The 25,749-nt window shown below is 39.7% G+C and overlaps 1 protein-coding gene across 1 annotated transcript; it reads left to right on the top strand.

Moving 5' to 3' along the window:
- The first annotated feature begins 22,216 nt into the window (after positions 1-22,216).
- LRRC14B (leucine rich repeat containing 14B) lies at positions 22,217-25,274 on the top strand. Its single transcript, XM_071448609.1, has 2 exons — positions 22,217-23,136; positions 24,629-25,274. The coding sequence occupies exons 1-2, from the start codon at positions 22,232-22,234 to the stop codon at positions 25,272-25,274; spliced, it is 1,551 nt and encodes a 516-aa protein (XP_071304710.1). The 5' UTR covers positions 22,217-22,231.
- Positions 25,275-25,749: the final 475 nt, after the last annotated feature.

Below are 25,749 nucleotides of genomic sequence, written 5' to 3'. Positions count from 1 at the left end.
CAGGGAAAAACAGCTGCTCTCCGTTTCAAGACTAGAAAGAGCTTCAAAAAGGTTGGATAAATCGAGGGGCATCCGAACCCCCGGTATAAAAAGAAATGGAAAATGGAGCCCATACACTCCCAGACAAACACATCAAGGGCATATAGCACATTCGTAAAAAACCCAAAGAGCTTTGCCCATCGAAAGAACTCATAGAAATCTGTCTCCAACAGGAGAATTCCATCCTCTTCACCCCATTTTTGCCAGAGGGCAATAAGTTTCTCCTCTGAAGGGGAGAATGGAACCTCATCCTCTAGGGGAGAAGTCCTCCAGATGAGCAGCCACAAACTGCGAATGGCCTCATCTTCAGGAGGGCAAAAACCAACAGTACCTTGTGACAGTGTCCAGGACTCTCTGGCTATCTGCATGGTTCTGCTGAGCTTTCCGAACATCTTCCTGGAGGCTTTTCAGAAGGTTCTCTTTGTGGTCAGCCTTGCTGTGAACTCTGTCCAAATTCGGATCTTCAGTTCTTCAGCTCCTGGCTAGAATCCACTTCTGTGGTCACTTGTGAAGCAACCATCAATGCCACACATACAGGGTTTACCCAGTGCAGCAATGCTCCTCTGGTGGTCTCACCAAGTGATGATTGTCCTCCTCAGTCGGGGGTCACCAATTGTGACTGTGGTCACAAGGGTTTTCAGGATGAAGAAGAGACGAGAATGTTGACTCCATGATCAGAAGGCTTGATTTATTATTTTATGATATATGTTACATTAGACTATACTAAAAAGCAATAGAAAGGAAAGGTTTCTTCAGCAGCTAGCTAAGCTAAGAATAGAAAAGAATGAATAACAAAGATCTGTGTCTCAGACAGAGCAAGAGCCAGCTCTGCCATGAGTGGTCAAGAAATCCAAACACCCACAGGAGACCAATCACCTGTTGCATTCCACAGCAGCAGATAACCATTGTTTACTTTGGTTGCTGAAAACTGCAGCTTCTCACAAGGAAAAATCCTAAGAAAGGATTTTTCATGAAAGATGTCTGCGACACCTGACTATTTTCATTTTAATTTCTCTTCCCTTTTGGCAGATTACCTGTTCTTTACATCTCATGCCCACAGGTTTCAGTTGAGTCAGAGCTACCTCTTTTGAAGCTGCAGATCACACACGTTCAACTAGTAAAAATAGATAATACATTTTTAAGCAGCAGACCAGGGTGTTAATAATTTACTAAGCTGTCAGTAAAACACTACAGTTCCTTTTGATACACAAGACTTTTCTGCACTGCAAGAATTTTTGCTCTGCCTGAAGTTTTTGCATTCCATGGCACATTCTAAACTCTCCTTGTCTTGCTGAAACTTGATAATAATTAAGTTTATTGATCACAGTGCTTCATTTTGCATTCTGAAGTGATGCAGTTATGAGATAATCACTTTCCTCCCATCTTTTACACCCCTTTTTCATTTGGATATTTCAGTTTTTATAACCTCTTTTATAACCTTTTTCTTTTATAACCTATTATGTGATTGCTTTCATTCAAATAAATCTTCTTTTTAGTGTCTTCTAATTACTTGGAAAGTAACTATAGAATATACTTTTAAAAACAATCTAAAAGTTTGAACTGTTAAATTACAACTGAATTTTAAGATTTAGTATATATAGGTTGACTCAAAGGATTAATGAAAACCTGCTAGAATTTGTAGATTTTTGTATTGCAAAACGAATATGTCCAGTGACTTGACAAACAAATGGGTATGATCTGAAAAACCTGAAACATATTGTGCCTTGAAGTAATCTTAAGTGGTAAGTAGTGAGTGGCAAAAGCATGAAAGACCAAGCAGGTATCTATACTGGGAAAATCAGATTAATGGAGTAAGATATTAGGCTAGGAACTATAAGAGGTAATTATGTATTACTTATTCATTCACACACTTGGTGTGGAGAGAGTGTATCTTAATTTTAGTATAATATAAGATAATTCCATGCACTGGTTTACAATAGGCTTTTTTAAAACTCCCAGACCTTTGGTTCCTGAATGGTAACCTTGCATCTTGGTTTTGCCAACAGGTTTGACTTTGTTGCTGAATTCTTAAAAAAATACTGTAAACAGGATGAATAGTCTTAAAGAAAATTTTAATTTCCTTTTCTAAAAAGTAAAATTTCATAGACTAATTTGATGTATATTTTTAGAATGTGTCTATATTGTGATGCAAATCTGTTTCTGTTTCATGCCACTGACACTTAAAGAAGATGTTATATGCCTGGTACTTTTTATGTCATAAAAGAGTAAAAATTTTGATGAAGGGTGAAGTTTAGCTGTCCCTGACCAAATGAAAATGTGATACATTTAGATGTAACGTGTTACATAGTTTAAAGAGTTTAAAAGTGCAGTTACCTTTGTCACTTAGATGTGCAAGGGAAGGAAACCAGTCTTATGTGCACATAGTGTTTGTTGAGACTGTGATACTAACAGAATTTTAGAATAACTAAATTTTCAGTGGTCGATTACAGATGTGATTCTATGTTCTAACATCAAGTTTTTAGCTTAAAAAAATATAAAATAAATTTGATTAACTTTGGTGCCTTCACATAAAAGAAAAACTGTTACTGATGTATACTTAAATTGCTCAGATTGTAGACTGGATAACTGGTTTATAAGGCTGGCCAAATTTTTCAGATTAAAGTTTGTCATATTTTGATAGTATAAAATCCAACTCGCCACCTTGTGCCTTAATATTAGTCATCATTGTAAAGTGGACAAAATCACAGGCTTAGTGATAGTGAAAACTGTTACCTTCCATTTTCTGATTGGTATATTGCTCTTGGATCATGGAAAGATTTTTGTATCGTTCCCACCTGAGGCCATGTTTAATGCACATGGGTATCAGAGGTCTGCATGTGCAGATGCATTTCAAATGCACTTGCATTTCAAGGCCAAACTGATTCTTTTATCCTCTTGTCCCCCTAAACTTTTCCCTGCCCTTTCTCTTTGCCTTTAGCCTTCCCCTACCTTTAGCCTACCCCCTACTATCCATCCCCCAATGGTTCTTTTATCTCCTGGCCAGGCAGTGGAACAGCTGTTTGCTGTATTGTTGTTACTGTCTTGTTTTTGTTTGTCTGTGGTGTATTTTTTGTGTTGGTTTGTTTTGAGTTTTTTTGTTACTGAGAAAGTTATCTCAGCATGCATCACGAAGCAGTAGAAGAGCATTTTGCAGTATTTGGAAGCAGTTACTCTAATCTAGTGGAGGTGTGTGTGATTGGTGATGAGAAATGTTTCCTGGGAGCAGTTAGCGTTTATAAGACTACATAAAGAAGGGTGGTGTAAGCTGAAAGACACGTCAAATGAAATTTAGAGTGACATGGATATCAGTGCTTTGCATTGTCTTGACAAAGTGCCATTTATGCAATTGCTTTTTACATTAAAATCAGGATGGAGGAAGTCTCAAGGAACTTTGGAACCCAAGCTCCAAAGACAAGTGTTGATAGCTGTCGAAGCAGAAAGGTATGTTGAATGTAAGTGCAGTCAGGGAAGTGATAGCAGATGTGTGTGCCCTTAAAAAAGACCTTGAGAACAACAAAAAGTGTTTTGATGGATGTAGGTGATAATTTTATGATCATGACAAGTAATCAAGAGATTCAGGTAGCATTTGATAAATCCTGCATTTTGTATCCAGATTTCCATTCTTCTATAAGAGAAAAAATAAATATGAGTAAAGATTCGCATTCTTTAAGAGTAACTTGATCCCTGGGATCAGTTCTGAGGGAAGGGGCAACACACCATCCTTCCTTCTGCCTTTTTTCCTCAGCTTTAGAACTGAGTATATTCAACAGGCTGCTTCTTACTTTTAAAAAAGAAAATGGAGATTTTCACACTTCAATTACAGACATTGTGTTTTATTACTTAGGGAACTTTGCATTTGGCTTAACAAACAGGTATGACTTAATGAAACAGAACAATACAATGGTGTTACTTGCATACAGGTTTTTGAGAAAGCTTGGATTGGGTGATATTTCAGTAAATGAAGATAGCTAATCAACAATATTTTATATGCATTTCAAATTTGGAATACAAGAGCAGATGCATTTACACACCTTTGTTGGAGAAAAGTATGTGCTTTTTTTCTTTCTAAAGTTCATGCATAAAGTGTGCAAGCAAAATAATGCCAGAAAAATGCTTGAAAGGAAAAGAAAGTGTTGGTAGTATCAAAAAGCATTGCTATTAAAGAGGAAGTTTTAAAGAACAAATTCGTTGATTGGTCAGGTGGTTTGTCTTGCCTTGTAGTGCAACTCTATTCTTATATCCCCATAATTCACAAAACATTGTTAGTGTTCAGTGCTTGTAACTTCTTGTCACATAAATAGTGAATTCAAGCCGATTCAGGGTATATTTTTGCTATTCAATATTTGCCATGAGGGAAATTCAGAGTCTTCTTTTATGTATAAGCAAATTGCTATTACATAAAAATGCAAAGAATATCTGTAGTGATCTTCTATGGGGTCACAGGGAAGCTCAGCAGCTTTCACCTTCATCTGGTACACAGTGGGGAAGACAACATGTAGCAAGTTTAAAAAATCTGTCTGTTATGCCTATTGAGAAACAGTCTAGGTATAGCAATACTCGGTTCAGTGGTTATACTCTGCGAGCCCTCTGTTCAAAATCAGTTCAGCATGGGGGACCTGTTTAAGTTCAGTAGATTGTTCAAGAGACATTGGAACATTTTGAACTTCTTTTGAGTTCAATAAAAGTCTTGCTATGAAGACTGAACTTACCACCTTATTTGTCTTATTTGCCTTTGAGCTTTAATCAGTTGGTGAACCAAGTTTAATTCCTACTGCTTTGACACATAGAGAATTCTTGGGGCAGTTAGTGAATCTTATTCAAGTGAATTGTATTTCATAGAGTGTTTTTTCTGCTTTTTGGTGCTAGCAGATAGAAACAACTACACATGCTTGTAGAATGGAGGCTAAGTGGATTGAAAAGGTCAGGCAATCAAAATCTAGTTTTCTCTCTCAAATACTGTTTCTATTTTGTGCATTTTCAGATTCAAAGTGTGTGCTGAAATAGCTGTAAAAAAGACTTAAGATTTAACTCTAGAAAATAAATCAAACTATTTCTTTTGCCTCAAATGACCTTTCTTTTGGAAAATATTATCTCAAGATCAAGCCTAGTTTTAAGGTTCAAAAATTACTCTGTTGCTAGCAAATACACAGAATTACAATGAACTCTGAGATAAACTCAGGCTCTAAGATGCAGCTGATGAGGAGGTGGATCCAAGGGGTCGGAAGTACCTGAAACACTGTGCTTAGAGAAAGGCTAAGTCTGTGTAGCAACACTAGGGAGTGTTTCTCTGACTGGTACTTGGTATATGTCTATAAAGGTTTTCACTGAAATATGAGGCTGGCATAATCTTGTATGATTATCTCCAATCAGTATACTCCAATTTTGTGTGGAATTCTTTGGCATGCATGTGAATGAAAATAAGTACAACGTGCCAAAAGGAATTGGGAGGTCTGTGGTTGTCTCCTTTTTCCTCCCACTTCCAGATGAGTGAGCTAGTGGGAAATTGAGCTAAAGAAATTCTTATCTGTTCCTGTGACTCTTTGTGAGGCAGGCACCACTCTCCGTATCACTGTTTGCTCCTCTTTAAGGAAGAGAGATCCTGAATCTTAGCAACTGCTGAGAGATGATTGCTTCCTGAACAGGTGCTCTTTATGGTCTGTGTTTCCACATGAATAACACCATCCATCCCTTTATATTTTAAACTAGAAATAATGAATAAATAAACAAATTCTGGCATGCTCTGTGTGCTGTAAAATATTCTGGGGGACACTGTAGAGAGCTTTTTGGATAATTGGTTAGCTGAGAAAGGACATTCCGATGTGATACCAATGGATAAGGGTAAGAGAAACAAGCTGGGAACTGAGCAACCGATGCCCAATTACTGATGAAGGTCACAGTGACCTTCTCTAAAACGGGAAGACGGGGGAGAAAATTGCTTGCCAGAAAATGTAGTTATCCCAAGGTAGAGAAATTAGAAGAATGTACACATAGAAGCAAAATAATTGTTAAGAGATAGAAGTAGGTGTGTTTGATTATAGTGTGCTTTAACCAATAATGAGCTCAGATTTTGCAATATGCATAAGCTTCATTAACACTAATATAAAAATGTGTAAGCTTTCAATAAACTTCGGGATTTGCTATTCATCGCATATGGTGTGTCGCATCTCTCCCGCCGTTACGACAAATGGTGACCCCGGACGTGTACCTTCGGGACTAGCCACGGTCGGAGGCGTAAAAGTCAAGTGCAGGTCCTTTCGCGGCTGGGGACGGCAAAAAACACCGCTGAAAAAGGAAGGTGTTCGTGCCCCGGGTGACCTCAGAGGAGAGCCCGGCTGCTACGTGCTGCCGGACCTGAATAGAGCCGCAAGAAGCGCGCAATCGTCGTTGAAATGGATAAAGACAGGCAAGCAGCATATGATTTATTTACTGACTTTTTACGAGGGCGTCAGATTAGAGGGATAGATTTACAGAAAGAACTTCCTGGGTTGTTAGCTTATGGGTGTGCACAGGGGTTTTTTCGTAATCCGCATACAGTGCATGAGTTGTCGGAATGGTGTATATTCGGGAATAAGCTGTGGCGTGCACTCATAGATGAGGATAAGACCGCGAAAGAGTTGGGAAATTTATGGCGAGTCGTGCATGCTGAATTCTTGAAATACAGGGCAGAGGAAAAAGCTGCCCAGCAGACTAGTGCAGCCCGTGGAAGCAACAGGAGTTGCAGAGACTGGTTTGGGTCCCCGCCAATACAAGCTCCTGCTCTAAAAAGCAGCTCCCTGCAGCTATCGGCTTCTGCCGCGGGCAGTAGCCCCCCCGCGCGTATTCCAGCCGTCCTGTCCGCGCCGCCTGCCCCGGTGTTAAACCCTGCGCCGCCTCTGCCTCCTCCCGCTCCAGACCCGCACCCTCCGCCGCCCTGCCGCAGCGCACAGCCCGCAGCCGCCCCGCCGGAGAGGCTCGTGCCGGCCCCGGCCCTGGGCGACTCAGCAGCTGCAGCGCGGCCGCCTCCCGCTCCGCAGCCGCCAGCACCGCTCCGCAGCCGCCCCGTCCCCGAGCCGAGGGGAGGACGGCAGGACGGGCCTCCCGCCCCCCGTGGAGCAGCGGGCTCCGGTGAGTCCGCCCGCCCCGCGGCTGCCCAGCGCAGTTCTGCTTCCCGGCCACCAGCTCTCCGCGCCCGGACACAGATAGCAGCTATCACCACTTCGGCTAAACCTGCCTTCAGCCTGCAACCGCCGGGAGCCTCGGAGTGGACCTAGCAACAGCAGCAGACAGTGATTTTGGTGACTATTCACGCACAAAAGTCCCAACGAGAGTAAAGAGACCACTCATTATTGATGGATTATCTGTGAGAGTTTTGCTTTTAGGACATTTCTCGGCTACAGTGTTGGGATTGTTTGTTTTATCTAGAATAATGGACGCTGGCTATGTAGGGGAGAGTTCTATTATGCTGTATATTCCTTTTCCACCTATGCGAATCGAACAATGAACTGTTAGATGAACTTTGACCTTTGTTAAAGGGAACTAATCCAGCACAGCCTGTTCGTATAACCCCTGAACGGGCTGAAACACTGCAGCAGATATTAGACCGTGTTACACAAGGCAGTGTTCAGAGACGTGATTTTGATCTCCCTGTACAGCTGACAGTTTGGTGTAGACAAAAATTTTTTACTGAGTGCACTTACTTAGCATAACAGAAAAACGGGGGAGATATGGGCCTTGGAATGGATATCTCCTCCACTTCAACAACATAAAACCCTTCTTCAGAAAATTGACATTTTAACTGATTTGTTCAAAAAAGGTCGTGATAGGACAGTGGAGTTAGATTTAATGCCCAAAAAGATCACTAAAGTCCTTATCGGATGCTATAACTGCTTACACAGATGCAAGAGGAAAATCCAAACAACTGTTACTCATTGTATACATTTATATGTTTAGAAAACTGGACTGGATGTCATGTAACATTTAGAATTATAATTTAACCTGAATGTTAGTTTGCACAAAAAAAAACAACTCCCTCCAAACAACAAAAACAACAAAACTTCCACTCAAAACAGATACTAAAATATATAATAGACTTCCAACCATAATATTAATACTATTATTATTAGTATTATTATTGGGGACAATTTTGATACATAATTACCGAAAAGAATATATTCATCCCTACTGTTTAAGCATCAATTGACTTTTAAAACATAAAACATAAACACTGATGTTTGAGGCCTAGAAAACATTCATTCTATTGTTTGAATAATGATTTCAGTCTACAGGAAAACTGTTGCTTAGCTTTTCCTGTAACATCGAACAGAGTATTTTATATTTAGTTGTTATCCTTTTTCTTTGTCCAAGTGAGAACACAATATGTCATTTAAAATATTCTCTCATTTAATTTACATTTTAATCTGAAAGAGAATATGAGTTTAAAAAATCATACCACAGCAGTAACGTCCCTTTGTACTCAGAAACATATTTCTTGTACCTGTTCAATTTAAAGCAAACCTGCAATACTCTAAGCACCCGACTCAACCTGTAACTTCTCCATCACTTCTTATATTTTTTTTTCCCTCTGAAAATAACCAGTGTGAGCTGTAGCTTGTCTCACATGTGTTAAGTTCTTCACTGGCTTTGCATAAGGAGATTCACAAGCACATGAGTTATTCTACACTGCTTATGTGTCTCAAATATCCAATCTAAAACACATCATCTGATTTGTATTTCTTAATATTTTATAAGTGAGTTAGTTCTGAGTTATTTTTCTCTGTTTCCTGTGTTTAACCAAGATGCTGAAAGACTTTGTTGATACGTCAGACTTCACTGAAACAAAGGCTTCACACAGATCAGGCATCTAAACTATTTGTTCATTTCAAAAGTGGTATTTTGGCTACAGTATATTTTTTCCGCTTGTGTAGTATGCATTTGCAGCTGACTGCCAGGACGATGTAAAGTTTTGGTCCCCAGCAGCCATAGTTGCAGCATCTTTCTTAACTCCAAGAGTATCAGTAGCAGGTGCTCATGCTATTTTAAATAAGTTAGGATGTTGGCTTGCTAAACAAACAAATGCAACTTCTTTAGCAATTTCCAGTCTTTTGCTTGATGTAGATTCTATTCGCCATGCAACGCTTCAAAATAGAGCTGCGATTGATTTTCTCTTACTTGCACAAGGCCATGGTTGTGATGAATTTGAGGGCATGTGTTGCATGAATCTCTCTGATCATGCACAATCTGTACACTCACAGCTCTCTGAGTTACGGAGGTTAACTGGGAACTTACAGGTGGAATCGGGCCTTGGTATTGATGGATGGCTCAAATCTTTAAACTTAGGATCGTGGTTACGTTCACTTATTAAGGTTAGCATTGTAGTAGCTATTGTAGTTTTGCTGTTAGTATTAGTCTTACCTTGTTTTTGTATATGCTTGCAGAATATGGTGAGAAAGATGATAACTACTGCATTTAATCAAGCTATGCTTGTTCAACAGAAAAACAGGGGAGATGTAGAGAGCTTTTTGGATAATTGGTTAGCTGAGAAAGGACATTCCGATGTGATACCAATGGATAAGGGTAAGAGAAACAAGCTGGGAACTGAGCAACCGATGCCCAATTACTGATGAAGGTCACAGTGACCTTCTCTAAAACGGGAAGACGGGGGAGAAAATTGCTTGCCAGAAAATGTAGTTATCCCAAGGTAGAGAAATTAGAAGAATGTACACATAGAAGCAAAATAATTGTTAAGAGATAGAAGTAGGTGTGTTTGATTATAGTGTGCTTTAACCAATAATGAGCTCAGATTTTGCAATATGCATAAGCTTCATTAACACTAATATAAAAATGTGTAAGCTTTCAATAAACTTCGGGATTTGCTATTCATCGCATATGGTGTGTCGCATCTCTCCCGCCGTTACGACAGGACACAATCCTCGGTCACTCTGCTTCCTGTGGTCCAGTTTTCTGACATTAAAATGGGACTTGTAAAACTCATCAGATCATTACAGTGCCAGACCAAGCTCACTCTTCTGTGAAACATCTGTAAGGCTGGGCTGGAGAACTCACTAATTCCACCCTGACCTGGAAGTGATGAATTCTTCACTGGCTGAACAGCAGATCCTAGAGGGTCATGATCTAGATGGAACTAGGTAGAGATCTGTCATTAGTGGTATCCACGGTTCTATACTGGGCCCAATATTGTTTGTTCATCAGTGATTTGGATGAAGGCGCAGATGCCTCCTCAGCAAGTTCACTCATGACCCAAAGCTGTGACGAGTGTCTGACACCCCCAAGAGCTGTGCAGCCCTTCAGAGGGACCTTGATAAGCTGGAGAGATGAGCAGAAATGAACCTACAGAAATTCAACAAGGGCAAATGCAGGGTCCTTCCCCCTGCGGAGGAATAACCGTGACCACCAGTACAGGATGGGGGCCAAACTGCTGGAAAGCAGCTCTATGGAGAAAGACCTGGAGTCCTGTTGGACAACAAGCTGTCCATGAGCCAGCAGTGAGAGCTTGTGGCCAAGAAGGCCAATAGGATCCTAGGGTGCATTAGGAAGAGCCTTGCCAGCAGGCCAAGGAGGTGGTCCTGCCCCTCTACTCAGCCCTGGTGAGCCAACATGAATGCTGTGTCAAGTTCTGTGCTCCTCAGGACAAGACATGGAGCTCCTGGAGCAGTTCCAGGGGAGAGCTACAAAGTTGATCAAGGGTCTGGAGAATCTCTCTTACAAGGCAAGGCTGAGGGAGCTGGACCTGTTCAGCCTTAAAAAGAAGCGATTGAGAGGAGACCTCATCAATATCTATCAGTATCTAAGTGAGGAGTGACAGAAGATGGAGCCAGGCTCTTGTTAGTGGTGCCAGCTGACAGGACAAGATGCAATGGGCAGAAACAAATGCACAAGAAATTCCACCTGAATGTGAAGATCTTCTTTGCTATTCAGGTGACCTGCTGAGGCACTTAGATACTCATAAGTCTATGGGACCAGATGGGATTCATCCAAGGATACTGAAGGAGCTGCTGGAGGATTCACCAAGCCTCTGTCCATCATTTATAATCAGTTCTGGTTAACCAGGAGGTCCCAGAAAACTGGAGATTGGCCATCATGGTGCCCACCCCCAAGAAGGGCCAGAAAGAGGATCCAGGGAACTACAGGCCTGTCAGCCTGACCCTGATGACCAGGAGGGTTATGGAACGGATCATCTTGAGTGTGATCACATGGCACATACAGGACCTGTATGACCAAGGGCTCAGGCCCAGCCAGCATGGATTTAGGAGGAGCGGGTCCTTTCTAACGAACCTGATCTCCTTTTATGACCAGGTGACCCACCTGGTGGATGAGGGAAAGGCTGTGGATGTTGTCTGCCTGAACATCAGCAAAGCCTTTGATACTGTCTCCCTGGAAATGCTGTCCAGCCCATGGTTTAGACAGGTGCACTCTTTGCTGGGTTAAGAACTGGCTGGATGGCTGGGCCAAGAGAGATGTGGTTAGTGGTGCTACATCCAGTTGATGGGTGGTCTCTAGTGGGGTTCTCTGAAGCTCAGTATTGGGCCAGTCATTTTTAATATCTTTTTTGATGACCTGGATGAGGGGATCAAATGCACTCTCAGAAAGTTCCCAAATTACATCAAGTTGGGTGGGAGTGTTTATCTGCTGGAGGGTAGGAAGGCTCTACAGAGGGACTTGGATGGGCTGGATTGATAGACTGAGGCCAATTTTATGAGGTTCAACAAGACCAAATGCTTGATCACAACAACTCCATGCAGCTCCATGGGCTGGGTAAAGAGTGAGACTGGAAAGCTGCCGAGTGGAAAATGACCTGGGGCTGCTGGTTGGCAGCAGGCTAAATATGAGGCAGTGTGTGGCCAGCAGGACCAGGACAGGGATAATCCTCCTGTACTCAGAACTGGTGAGGCTGCCCCTCAAATCCTATGTGCAGTTTTGGGCCCCTCACTCCATGAAAATCATTTTGAGGTGCTGGAGCATGTCCAGAGAAGAGCAGTGGAGCTGGTGAAGGGTATGGAGGGTAAGTCAAATAAAGAGCATCTGATGGAGCTTGGGTTGTTTAGTCTGGAGAAAAGGAAGCTCAGGGGTACCTTACCGCTCTCTACAACTGCCTGAAAAGAAGTTGTATCCAGATGGGGGTCATTCTTTCCTCCCAGGCAGCCAGCAACAGGACAGAAGACTTCAAACTGTGCCATTGGAGGTTCAGACTGGACATCAGGAGGAAGTTATTCCTTGAAAGAGTTGTCAAATATTGGAATGGACTGCCCAGGGAGGTGGTGGAGTCACCATCCCTGGAGGTGTTCAAGAAACAATTGGACCTTGACACTTAGTCCGATGGTCCTTTCCACCCCAAATAATTCTGTGATTCTGTGCCTCATTGCTCTCACTTGAATTCAAAGAGCATTAGGAGATGCCATAAATGTGCAACATTACAAACAAACCTTAAACTCTCTGGATAAACTATTATGTTACTTGGGTTTACTTAAGATTAATTTCCCAGTATGATGAAGCAATAAAGTAATTGGAAATAGGTGTTAAATATCTCATGTATGTCAAATGAGAGGAAAAATAATGGGTATGTTATACATAAATTATATTAGGAAAGTTGTGTGGAAGTATTTGAAGTGTGTATTGTTTGTCATGGAGAACAAAGCCATATACAGGTGTTACCTTTAAAAGAAGAAAACTTTTTAAACTTGACATGTCATTTGATGTCTTTTGCTGACAGTGTAAGTGGGAATATAGCTTTTTTAGTAAGTTGGTGGTGAGACTTAGTGGCTATAAGCATTTATAAACAGCCTAAGCCTAGACCATATGCTTGCACACAAAATAAAAGACATGGATGATGAACTACTTTAAAACATTCGGAGTCTTTTTCCTTGCAAATGTTTTCAGCATTTTTCTTTGGTCTTGCCACCAGCTCTGAGTCTAGGAATCTTGTGAGCCTGCACAACCCATCTTTTCATTCTCTCTTTGATCCTTGGAACATGAAATGGAACAAGTTTTTCTGGCCAAATAAGTTCAAGGTAATCAGCCAGTGTATCAGGTTATTCAATGTCTGTCCCACTGCCTAGATGAGAAGACAGTTCATTCTACAGGTTCCCAAAAAACCCCAGAGACAGCAAAATATTGCAATCAGGGAAGAGCTGTGATTCTTTGTGTTCTTTGCTTTGTCCTATTGACATTTCCAGGAAAAACTCTCTCAGTCCTTCACCTGTCCTCTGTTGCTCAGTCTCACTGGTTTAGTGTTCTTTTGCCTCTAATTCATGCATGATCCAAAAAAAACAGGGTATGGAAGTGCACATTGTCATGTAAGCTCAAAGCAGGAGAGAAGACAGTGGTCAAAGTAATACATTATTGAGACTCTTTGAAAACTTACAGACTGCTATGCTCAGCTTCCCTTTTTTACAGAAGACTGATATCTGAAATGTACCATGAATATGAGGATAAGACTGTGAAGCATCAGTAAATATAGCTGCTCTACTGCCTGGGACCAAAGCAGCACCCCAGACTTTTTAGTAAGTTGGAAATGGAGCACTATGCACTGCTTGGAGAAGTTACTATGGCCACTGAATAGGAAAAAGCATTTTTTCCCCGAGTTTGAAAACCACACCCACTCAAATATTCCTGTGCCAGCTAAAATACACAGCTGTAGATCAGGAAAGATGAGCTCTCTCTCTGTCTTTACTCTTACTGTAAGGGAGCCACATCCTGTTGTGCAGGTAAGCCAAATCAACCAAGTTAAATAAATGTTAGAGGAAAAGATTAGTTAACTAATACAGAAATGTAACTGAGGGATGAGTGCTTATTGAAAATAAGAAAAAGACATGAAGTAAAGTACTGCAGATCTAGTTTTTGGCTCTAGTTAGTGCATAAGAGACTATTGTTGGAATGAAAATGTTCAGAAATGTGACATCTTTGTGAGACCTGACTAGATATCTTATTTTTTCCCAGCTTCTAGGTTTTTTCAGAGCTATGGTTAGCCAGCATAAACAGTAGGAGCAAGGGTTCATTAGGAGTTAAGGTTCTGTCTAGCTATTCAGTTTTCATTGTTTCTTTCTATGGATGGACACAGTATGAAGTGCCATTATTTCTTTGGTATTTCAGATTAATGGGAAAATGTTTTCCTTGTTCACTGCTATCTTTGCCAAGATTTCCACAAAGGATACAGACATTCTTTGGCCTGGTTTTCTACAAGTGCTGCTTCTATCATGTATTTTAGATAATCTGTCTCTTGGCTGCAGAAACATAGCAGGATTCCTCAGCTACAGTGGGAGTTGTATGTTGTCTGTGCAATCTGAAGTATTTATTGCCTTACTCTGAGATACTGATTTTAGAACTGAAGAGCTGCAGGCAGATTTCAGTCTCTTCCTTCTCTGTGAAAACTGGGTAAACTTTGTCTCCCTGCATTCAGAGATCAAAGAGAGGCTTCTCTTGATGGTGGAATATAACTTTTTTTTTTTTACAGAATATTCTCCTCATCCTTATTCAGTAGCTTATTTTGATTTACAAATGCCTTGGTGTCATCACAGCCTGCTTGGAGTGGCCAGCATTATCTTCGATTATGCTACATGTAGCTGTCACCCTCTAGTGTTAGTATCTATTTCAACAGGGACATCAAGATTGATACAGGATCTAGAAACTATTGAATTAGCGTGGTAAGAAAGGAGGATGCTGGTGCACTTGGAGAAGGATAGATTTTTAAAGGGCACAAAAGCTTCTGCATGTTTCTTCTGGAAGGCTGTTGCATCAGTGATGAGTGACATTTTGAAAACAACCAGTAAAATTCCCAGTAGATGGTCAGGCCAAATGAAGAGGCAGTACATGGAAACAAAAAAAAACCAACAAACCAAAGCCTCAGGTCAGCAGTTTAAGTCTCCTAAGCAGTAAACTCCATGCCCCCGACTTCCCACTAGTTAATGTGTGGCTGGATCAATGTCAGAGCAACAGACTTTCAGAGACTCTTCACTGATTTATACAATCAGTATGTGAGGAGACTTATATCAGTTTAGAATGCTTACAGAATCAGAAATGTTTGAAATAACCTAGTAATTGTTGTTGAAATGAATAGCATGAATTCATTGGAGTCTTATTGTTAATATACAAAGTGAAATTAATATACAAGCTGAAATTTACACATTTTTTTTCTTTTTTAAGGAAGAAAGAGCATTTACTCCTGATCTGAAATGGAATTTGTCTGTTCTTGTGCCATTGCATAAGCATAGAACATAATGCATAAATTAGCTCTAAAGCAACTAGTAGGAATAGGTAAATATGTAACTATATGACAGAATCCCGGAATGACTGACTGGGTAAGGTTAAAAGGGGGCTCTGGAAGTCATCTCCTCCAACCTCCCTGCTCAAGCAGGTTCCCCTCAAGCACATTACTCAGGACAGTCCAGATGGTTATATAATTGGTAGGTGACAAGAGAAATAAGATCTTGTAGATATCCATGAAATTATTAGTTTACAATCTTTATTTAAAATTTTACATTTTATTAAAATACTTCTTTTTGAAATGCAGGAATGGCCTTCTAAAGAGGCTTGTGAACACTGGGTACTGCAAATATTCTGTATAGCTTTTCATATCACAGTATGGAGTGTATGATATTGAAAAAACCCAAACATTATATACTCAGTGAAGAATTGCTGCACGTTTTGTTGAACAAATTTTAATATCCTTTGTATTGCTAATTGCATTATAAGGCATCCCTTTGTTATTAAATTCATGTAGGACTGGGTGTAAGTGTTGGTTATTTGTATCTGTTATTTCAATAAAAGTAAAGTACTTATTAAGGTGTCAGTAACAGTGGTGTTTACAGAAAACTAGTATTAAAAATAGTAGTAATAGTGATAAGTAAGATGCATCTTAAGAGACATCTGTAGTTCTTAATATGACATTTTTTCATGATGTTAACTAGTATTTAAATTCAGCTAAAGCTGCATGAAGAGATTGTAGTTATTATTTTTAATTTGTAAGAGGAGGTATTCTAAGGTACTTTGAAATATTAATAGTAATTATGTTTTACAATGAATTAATTTATGTAAAACTTAAATTTACTTCCATAAACGGGCATTAATTCTAGTAGGAATTTTTTTAGCATCATGGAATTTACCTGAAATTTATGGGGTGAGGTGGTGTCCTGAACAGACCAAGAGGTTTCGGGTGAATTAAGTTGCTTTCTTGATTTTAGTCTGAGTGACAGTTAAACAGGGGAACTTCTTTCTGGTGCACCTTAACAAATAAGAGTGTGATATTCATAGTAATGAATGTACTATACATAGTAGTGAATGTGGTTCTGAGGAGGTACTGTTTAATTTGGCAATTTGAATAAAGTAATATAGTTTGTAGTTACTGGCTTGTTTGCAGTGACATTCATTAAAAACAGGGATTGATGCCTCCTGAAGGATGCAGTTTACTCTCTGACAAAGTCCACATCAGATAAATTCTGTTGATCTTTCCTTCCCATTTAAAAAAGATACCATGGAGTTTGTAACTAAATTGTATAATCAAGTAGATGAGGAAGTCCATGGACTGTTGCTGTTGTCCAATAAATGCCTTTGGCAGCTGGAGAGTCTTGGAGAAGCGTGAAAATTGGAGGAAGATTATGTCCAGGTCATCATTACTATTAAGGAATTTATTAAACAAACTACAGTTTTAAATATCTTTTTTCTCTGTTTAAATAGCTGAATTTATCTGACGTTACATATAGTGCTGCTCAGAGACAATTATGTGTGCAGTGCTATGAATATGAATATGAGCAATTTATGAGCAAATTATTGTCATCAGGTCAATGTGTCAAGCTGGCCCAATTCAGTTGTAATATAAGGAGATAGAACTTCTTAAGAAATATATGAGGTAATATATAACTTACTTAACAAACTATCTCATTTCTATGCCCTATGTCTATGAATAGTCTGTGTTAAGATTTGCTGAATGGGGAGACAGATTTTTTTTGCATTTTTATGCAGATAAAACTGTAGTTTGTAAATGAGCAAGAGAAATATCTTGACTCTTTAGATCAAGGAGGACTTTCATTGGAGGAAGTGAGAAAGCTGCAAGATTTCCAGGTTTTGATTGACAAGGCAAAGTGATGATCTCTTTCCTTCTACACCCACCCAAATCCAAACTAAAAAACTCAGCACAACAGAACACTATTTTAAAAACTAGATGTACAAAAATATGGTTTGGATTTTTTTTTCTCTTTCTCCCCTAACACCAATATTACAAGAAAGGAGTGCAACAAGTGCCAGACAATTGTTCATTAAATATGGAAGAAAAAGATCAAGTCTTTAACAAATACCTGATCAATACCTGAGTAACATAAACATTCTGACAGAGAGGAGGAAGGATGAGCTGAAAAAATCTGTCAATTTGTATGAGTGACTGTGTGGTATTTAATTGCTCTTTTTTTTTTTTCTTTGTAATAAGTTTAATTGCATTTTTTCTAATGAAAATCATTATTTTACTTCATTATCATGTAAAATAGTTGCTATGATGTTCACGTTATACTCTGTAAAACCTATGATTTTTTTCAATCATTAGTATTACTTTTCCTGTGTAACTATGCCTTTCATAATAAAGTAATAACTTCTTTAGCTCCTTGTAGATGAAGCCGATGTAAAATCTCATCCACACAGATCAGATTCTAGATCACAAATGTCATGGACTTTTCAATTTTTCATGATAGCTTGGCAAGTCAGAAATTTTCTGTAGAAAGCAGCAGAGATCTGAGCTTTACAATAATCACTCGTAGGAAAGAGATTAACAATATTACTTATTTACTTGCCTATGTAAGCCTAATTTGGTCTCAGGGCTATTACCCTCATTCTCAGAGTTGTGTTATGTCATAGCTTATTGCAGTATGTGTTCCCGTATGTGTTGTTTATCACCTTTGGTGCCTGAGCTGAAGTGATAATTTTGTTGTACTTTGTAGTAATGGCTTGTGAGGTAATAGAACCACTGGTCGTGAGCCTAATCCTCTCTGCCTGCATGGCACTGCAACGCCTCTGAACCTCGGGAGCCATCTGGTGGGAACTATTAACAATAACACCTATATTATCCCACATCTGCTTCTCTGGGCTAATTACAGTGGCATTTGGGAATTTTGAAAAATTTGAATACTCTTGGGATGTTGAAACCAGCATGGTCCTATTGCTAGGAGATGAATGTGGTTCAGGGCTTGTTTAGAGGTGGGGTTGGGGTTTTCGTTTTTGGTTTGGTCTTAATTGCCCTTTTTCTTTTTTTTTTTCCTTTTTACTTTATTTCAATTAATAAACTGTTCTTATCTCAACCAATGGGTTTTGCAATTCTCTTTTACATCCCCCTGGGGAGTGGGAAGCGAGTGAGCAGCCACATGGGAGTTAGTTGCCATCTCGATTTAAACCACAACACAAGGTTAGACAGACTGGTAAACCTGGATAGTTTTTCATATAGAAATACCTGGATAAAGATGTAAGGGCTTCTAGACAGGTAAATACTGACAGTCTAGACTCCAGGTCAGGTCTCTCCAGAGGAGAGAGACAGAATCTTCTCCTTTGCCCTGCTGGCTTCACTGCTTTTGATAGAACCTGGGATAAGGGTTGGCTTTTTGGGCTGTGAGTGCACCTTGCCGGCTCATCTCTACCAGCACTCCAAGTTCTTCCCTTCAAGGCTGCTCTCAATCCTCTCATACCCTTGTTGATACAGGGAGTTGCCGCAGCCCAGGTGCAGCACCTCACATTTGGTCTTGTTGAACATCATGAGGTTCCCATGAGGCTACTTCTAAGCTTTTTCAGGTCCTGGATGGCATCTCATCCCTTGCACATGTCAACTGTAACACTCAGCTTGATGTCATCTGCAGATTTTCTGAGGGTGCACTGGTTGCCACGATGTCATTGATTGAGACAGTCCTTTTCTCAATATGGACCCCTGAGGGACACCACTTCTCACTGATCTCCAGTCAGCTCTTGACCAATACTTTCTGGATAGAGCTGTCCAGCCAATTCCTTATCCACCAAACCGTCCACACATCAAATCCATCTCTCTACAATTAAAAGAGAAAGATTTTGTCAGGGACCATGTCAAAGGCCTTACAGAAGTCCCGAGAAATGACAGCCACAGCGCTTATGTTTTCCATTTATGCAGTCACTCCACCATAGAAATCCACTAGGTTGGTCAGGTGGGACTTGCCCTTGGTGAAGCTGTGCTGGTTGTCCCTGTTCTCCATGTGCCTTAGCACAGCTCCTAGGAGGACCTGTTCCAGGATCTTCCCGGGCACAGAGGTGAGGCTGACAGGCCAGTAGTTCCCATGGTCATCTTCTCTATCCATTTTAAAGATGGGTACAATGTTTCCCCTTTTCCAGTCACTTGGGACTTCACCTGACTGGCACGAATTTTCAAGTGTCATGGAGAGTAGCTTGTCAACTGCATCAGCCAATTCCCTTGGGAGTCTGGCATTCATCTCATAAGGTTCCATGGACTTCTGGACATTCAGGTTCCTTAGGTGGTCAAAAGCCCAATCTTTTACAGTGGGAGGAGCTTTGCTCCCCTAGTCCCTGCCTTGAGAGGTGTGGGAAGAGAGATTTGTCAGTGGGGACTGAGGCAGCACAATTGGACCTCAGCCTTCTCCTAATTTGTTATTATCAGTTTCCCAGCTGTGTTTCTTTCTTTGACCTCTCTTTTTTGGCTGAAATACCTATAGAAACTTTTCTTACTGTTCTTTCCCTTGCCAGGTTCAGTTCCAGCCAAGCCTTGGCCTTTCTGACCCCATCCCTACACAACCAGGCAGCATTCCTATTGCTGTATTTTAATAAAATCTGGGACAATAATAGAATACTTTATCTTGCAACTTTTGGACCACTAGTCCAAATATACCAGGTAAGCAGATGAAGAGGTCCAAATGTACGAGGTAAACAGATAAAGAGGTCCAAATGTACTAGGCTGGGAAATAAAGAGATCCAGATGTACTGAGTAAATAGATAAAAACTTAATGACAAGCTTATTCCATTTTGAAAGGCAATAAAACTAGACTGACAAAAGTTTCAATCAATTTTCTTATCATACAGGGATCAGTTATATGTAGCCATAGAGCATTTATTTATATTATATTATTAATATTATATATATAGTGTAATATATATTATTAATATATAATATTAATAATATTTTTGGCATTTATTAAGTTGCAGAAACTACTGTCATATCTACGTGATTATCATCTGATACACATGGATGTTTTCAACATGGAGTTGAAAAACAAAGGAAAATACCTAATACCTTGTCAAGTTCTATGTATTTCACCTTGCATGTTTTTTACCACTCATCTATTTGAATGCAAAATTAACACACACCAAAAGTCTGCAAAAATAAAAAGCTTCCTCAGAATGACACAATCTAATAAAGATGTTCCTTCCTGTAATATAAAGCATATTTGGGATTTTTCTTTTGCTTTCAATAAAATACTCAAATATTCCATAAGGAGTTTACTTGAAAAGAAAAAAGAGACTGAAACTTTGAACCGTGGTGTGAATTTTTCACAGCAAAACAGATGTGGAATTATCTGGAAAAGCAGGATCAGCACAGCGTGAAGGAAATCTCCATCCCACTAGCTGCCAAGCAAAACACATGAGAGGTAAGAGAGGTGTCCATCATTGCGTCCCCTGGGAGGAAGTGCCAGATTGAAAGAAACATCATCTCTGCTCTTGTGATAGGTAGGTGACAGAGGTTTTTCTCCTAGCCTGGATAGATTTTGAATGTGTTCCCATTCAGTATCACAATTTCTTAAATAACAGGAAAGAAAAGACTGTCTGTTGCTCAAAGCAAGAGCACTAAGATACTTGCCTGGGAAGTTATGAGAGAGTTTTAACAGTGCTGTGTTTTGTTCAGCTTGTCTTGCAATCAACGTTCAGTCTCCTACCACAAACAAGTGTCCTGGTCACCAAGACTCTGAGCTCTTCCAGAGTTGAGACATAAACTTTAAAGAATTTAAGGATTTTAGAGGCGCTGAGGTTTTAGTTAGAAATAAGCTTTATTGGAGTTAATCAAAATAAATGGGTAGGCCTTGATGAGGTTAAGAGTTAGTAGTTAACTTTGATTGCTTGTCAACATAATGTTTGGTTAGCTGGGTTTATAATGAAGAATATAGAAATTGATAAATAGCTTTTAGGAACATAAGACAATTGTAGGCCTCCTCTGTTCTGAAACCAATTGAAGATGGGAATGGGAGTTCTACCAAGGGTTCATTTGTCATATTTGCATCGAAAAGGTAGAAAGGTCAGAACGAGGAAGACTTCATTTACTTCCTCATTTTGGGATTCCTCCCCATGAAAGGGACCACTGACCCATTTCAAGGAACAAACTACACATGCTTAATAGCTTTTGAACTAATTACCATATGAAGCAGGGAATGGGATGTACTGAAGTTATGAATATGCATTTGTATTTTGGGTATTCAATAGATAAAAGGACTCTGTAATCACCTGTAAATTGCAGTGTGTATTTGGGAGCTATCCCAGACGATGCCCAGAATCGCAATAAACATACACTTTCTAACTTTAAACTGTTAGAGCATCTTTGTCCGTCACAGTTGGATATCAGTACTAGATCAATATTCATATTTTTAATAAATCAGAGTCTTTTTTCTTTTCCACTGCAGCAACTGTACCAGCTATTCCTTGCTGACAGGAAGGGCAAAATGGAGGGGCATTGTTGTAGTTCAGTGACTGTAGTGCCTCAGTTTTTCCTTATGGCTGTAGTTTTTAGGAGAAGCTCAATGCTAACTCTGGGAAATGATCCCTATTGAAATCAGCATGTAAATCCTCAGCATAGCATCTTTCATTGAAAAAAAGTGGAACAGAGATCATGTCTTTTGTTTAAGTGGAATTCTGAGTGCTTTTTTGTATGACATAAAAAAAAATACAGCAATATTCTCATGTATGTGTGCTGCACTGATCTTACTGTTCCTGCTGCGTAGCAGTCTATATTTACTTGAATTATCTTAGATAGAATTATGAGGGCATAAAAGCTCTCTGACTAAAGATCTCAGAGATCATTACTGCAGACTCACAGTGTAGCTCTAAAATAGAAAGCAGCATGTGACTCTTCACTCTGGCTTCCCAGGCTCCCGCTAGCAGCAAACAGCAGTTGCAGATAAAAATAGAAGGTTGTAAGCAACCAGGATCTTTAGTTAAATATAGAAGTCACTCTCCATGACAGTAAGGAGTCCAGGACAACATGAAGTCTCTCCGATTCATTAGCGCCGAAGCATTCGTGTCAAATGCAGAGTTTGCCAGGAAGACTCTCGGGGCTGTTGCTCATGATCTTTTTCCGCTTCTTTTTAAAGCTAGCTATTTACTGGAGCAAGGGGAAGTGATTCATGACTTGGTAGAGAACTGGCCGCTTTTTGATTTTAACATGGGAAAACTTTTGGGAGCTACTCTGGACTACGAGGAAGACCTGAGCCATAGAACATGCTCAGTGTGCTTGGAAAGCTGTCTGACAGGGCTGAGAGACTATGTGCTGAATCAGTCTTCTCCCTACATGAAAAAGTTGAAAGTGGTCGACCTGACTGGTATAAAAGATGTTGAAGTTCAGTTTTGCAAGTGCAAGAAGACAATGGGCAGGTGGGCCAGGACACAGCTGCTCGCTAAGCTTTGTTCAGATCTCCTGGTTTACCTGCAACAAGCACAGTGCAATCCAGGTACCTTTGAAGTCAGTATCAATGTACTAATTGACTTGTTTGTTACAGAGTGGAACTACGAGCTGGTCATGCAGGCCCTGTTGAAGAAATGCAGTTGTCCACTGAAAATCTGCTGTGTGGCATTCAGGTCTGACAACCTGACCTTGCAGAAATTCTTCTATATCATAAAGCTCACTGATCCCTCCTTGTTGCGCAAACTGGAAATAGTTCATAATGTTCACTTGGAAATGGAACATTTGGAAATGCTCTTCAACCGTATCCACTTCCCTCTATTGATGTCCTTGACCTTGCCAGCACGAACATTTAATGTGCGGAGGTTCACAGCTACGGACGAACAGACGCTTACTAACATTGGCAAGAAGATGGGTGAAATGACACAGCTTACTGAGCTGAGTATGTCATTTTCTATACTCACTGGAAGAATACAGAAACTTCTCAGGTAATGTGGTCATCCTGCTTTCAGTCACACTGTAAAAAAGACCACTTTGTGCCACCGTCAAGCTGGGAATCTCTAAGAGTAAGGGAAGTGAGTGTATCTTGGGATGTATGTGGGAAGGGGCAGCAGGAAGCTAGGAAAGATTATGTGTTGGGGAGAATCAGCAGCCAAAGTATATCTAAGACACTTTGAAAAACTGACTATTTTGATTAATCTTCCAGAGTCCATCTGGTGAGAATATACTTTTAGCTACCACAGAAGAGACTGGTATACCCAGACATTTTTTATTTGAACTTATGTATTAATCAGCTTGCATCGGCCTTTGGTGCAAGTCCTGAGCTGTATTCCAATCATTTTTTAGAGTATCTAGTGAATGTTTGTCCTCTAAAGAACAGTCAGTAAATATGCTTTTCCACAGATACTGTATTTTAAGGAGGGCAGGGGAATAGTTGATTTTCATTTGAGACTTTGATTTGAATTATTTGTTGTGTCTCTTGATGTCAAGACAAGATTTTTTTGCATTGCAAATTAAGCTGATATGTGAATATTCATTATGAATTCCAGTGGAAAACTGGCAATTTGCAAAAAGCTAGCAAACTACCAGTGAGCAGTACTTGTATTGGAACAGGTAATAAGTTAATTGTAAGCTTTTCAGAGCATCTAAAAAAAAGGCAGATAAAAGTTTCATCCAGACAAATGACCTTGGTCTAAAATTCTTCCCATACAAGAAACCATTTTATTTAAAGTTTGTGAGTAGCATACTTCATATATTGACTGGTACAGTTGAAATGAATTGCAAGTTTCTAAGCTTGATCCAGCTGAGCCCTGTAGCAGAAGTCTCACTAAGGTGTAGTAAGCATGAAAGTGATCTCTTGCTTTTTGTTTGTCAGAACTATTTTATATTTAATATAAATATCTGAGTAAAATCTCAGTTACACTTCTTCCATCCTTCTTCATCAAAATGTCTCTTTGCAACTCCAGAACAATACAATGTGTAAACCTCTTGGGCATTAAAAAATGTAGCAGAAAAAAACCAACTAGAAACAAAAGCAGATATCCTGTCAGAATTCTTATTTCATATTGGAATTAATCCTTCCTTAATGGAAATGATCTAAATCTCTGGAATAATTGCAGCTTTCTACAAGAAGCAGCTACCAATGCTCTTATAGTAGTAGTGATCTGCTGTTAAAGTCAGCAAGTGACAGACACTTTACAATATATAACTGGTTAAAAAATAGATACATGGAATGTTAGTAAATTAATCCCCATTAAAATAGCATAGTGGACTCATGCATAGAAAGAGATAATTAATGGAACTAATTTAAGGAAGAAAATATACTTGCTATTGTTGTCACATGCTTCAATTTTCAAGAGAGATTTGAAAAAATTATGTGGTAGATGGCTGCATTCATAATGTGGCTAGATGCATGAAATTTTGTAAATGTAGCTTTTCAACATTTTGTACCATAAAACATTTTTTTCTTTCATTTTGCAGCCCACTAAAAACTCCACTGAAGATGCTGGATGTTTCTAACTGCTCCTTGAACCATGCTGATATGGCCTTTTTAGCCAATAGCTTCCATGCCAATCACTTGGAAGCCCTGGACCTGAGTGGTCACGATATACCTGAGCTTTACCCATCAACATTCTTTAAGCTCCTCAGCCATTGCTCTTCAGTGCTCAGGAGTCTTACCCTGGAGGACTGTAATATCCAAGACACTCATGTCAACATGTTGATTTTAGGTTTAAGCCCTTGTCAGAAACTACAGGAGTTTAAGTTTATTGGAAACCCACTGTCATCCCAAGCACTTAAACACCTTTTCACATTTCTCTGTGAATTGCCAATGCTGAAAAATGTGGAGTTCCCAGTTCCAAGGGATTGCTACCCTATTGGCATCACCTACCCCATTGATGATGCCAGTGTTTGCATGTTTGATCACCAAAAATATGAAAGGGTAGCAGAGGAGCTTAATTTCATTTTACTCCAAGCAAATAGAGACGATGTGAAGGCTTCAACACCACTCTTTGGGAGTTATGATGCAGCTGTTCAGGAGACAAACAATGAACTGGGAGCTTACTTGATCAAGTCCTTCAAAGAGACTTTAGAGAAGTTCACTTCTTCATTTAACAAAATGAGTTAAATTTGTAAAGTTGTGAAGTAGTGATGAGATGATCTGCCAAATCAGAACTTAAATTAGTCTTTTCTAGATCTGCACCTTCAATCATCAGTTGTGAATTTCCTTTAATTTTTCAACTGAATTTACTATTATTTGAATAGCCTCTAATCACCTGAGGTACTGTAACTTATGCTATACCTGTTGCATACACCTTACACAAGCACTACTTGCTCACAAAAGAGGAGAGGATACTTAATAGTGCATTGTTTTATACAAATGCACTTTTTCTCAGTAAATCAAATAGGTGTTTAAGCTTGGCTGATTTCTTATACAGGCTCCCCTAGATTTGTCAGCTGGTCTGGTAGCCCTGCAGAAAAAACAGGGAAGTCCTTTCCCAAGTCCAGCAGGATGGTCAAAAGATTGTGCACATATCCTCATGTGTGGCTCCCTACACTGATTTTTTTTTTCTGCTCATGACCTGAATTTACCAATCTGTGTT

The sequence above is a fragment of the Agelaius tricolor genome, unplaced genomic scaffold (assembly GCF_023055355.1).
Source record: "Agelaius tricolor isolate 1412-34295 unplaced genomic scaffold, bAgeTri1.0.p SCAF_2, whole genome shotgun sequence".
In the NCBI taxonomy this organism is placed as follows: domain Eukaryota; kingdom Metazoa; phylum Chordata; class Aves; order Passeriformes; family Icteridae; genus Agelaius; species Agelaius tricolor.
The sequence above is the reverse complement of the archived record's forward strand: the minus strand, read 5'-3'. Positions and strand labels throughout refer to the sequence as shown.

What these genes read in the sequence shown, in the direction of transcription:
- LRRC14B (XM_071448609.1), top strand. Translation starts at nt 22,232, where the DNA reads ATGAAGTCTCTCCGATTCATTAGCGCCGAAGCATTCGTGTCAAATGCA. An exon ending in AGAATACAGAAACTTCTCAG is followed by an intron (nt 23,137 to 24,628) that starts GTAATGTGGTCA and finishes TTCATTTTGCAG; the next exon opens with CCCACTAAAAACTCCACTGA.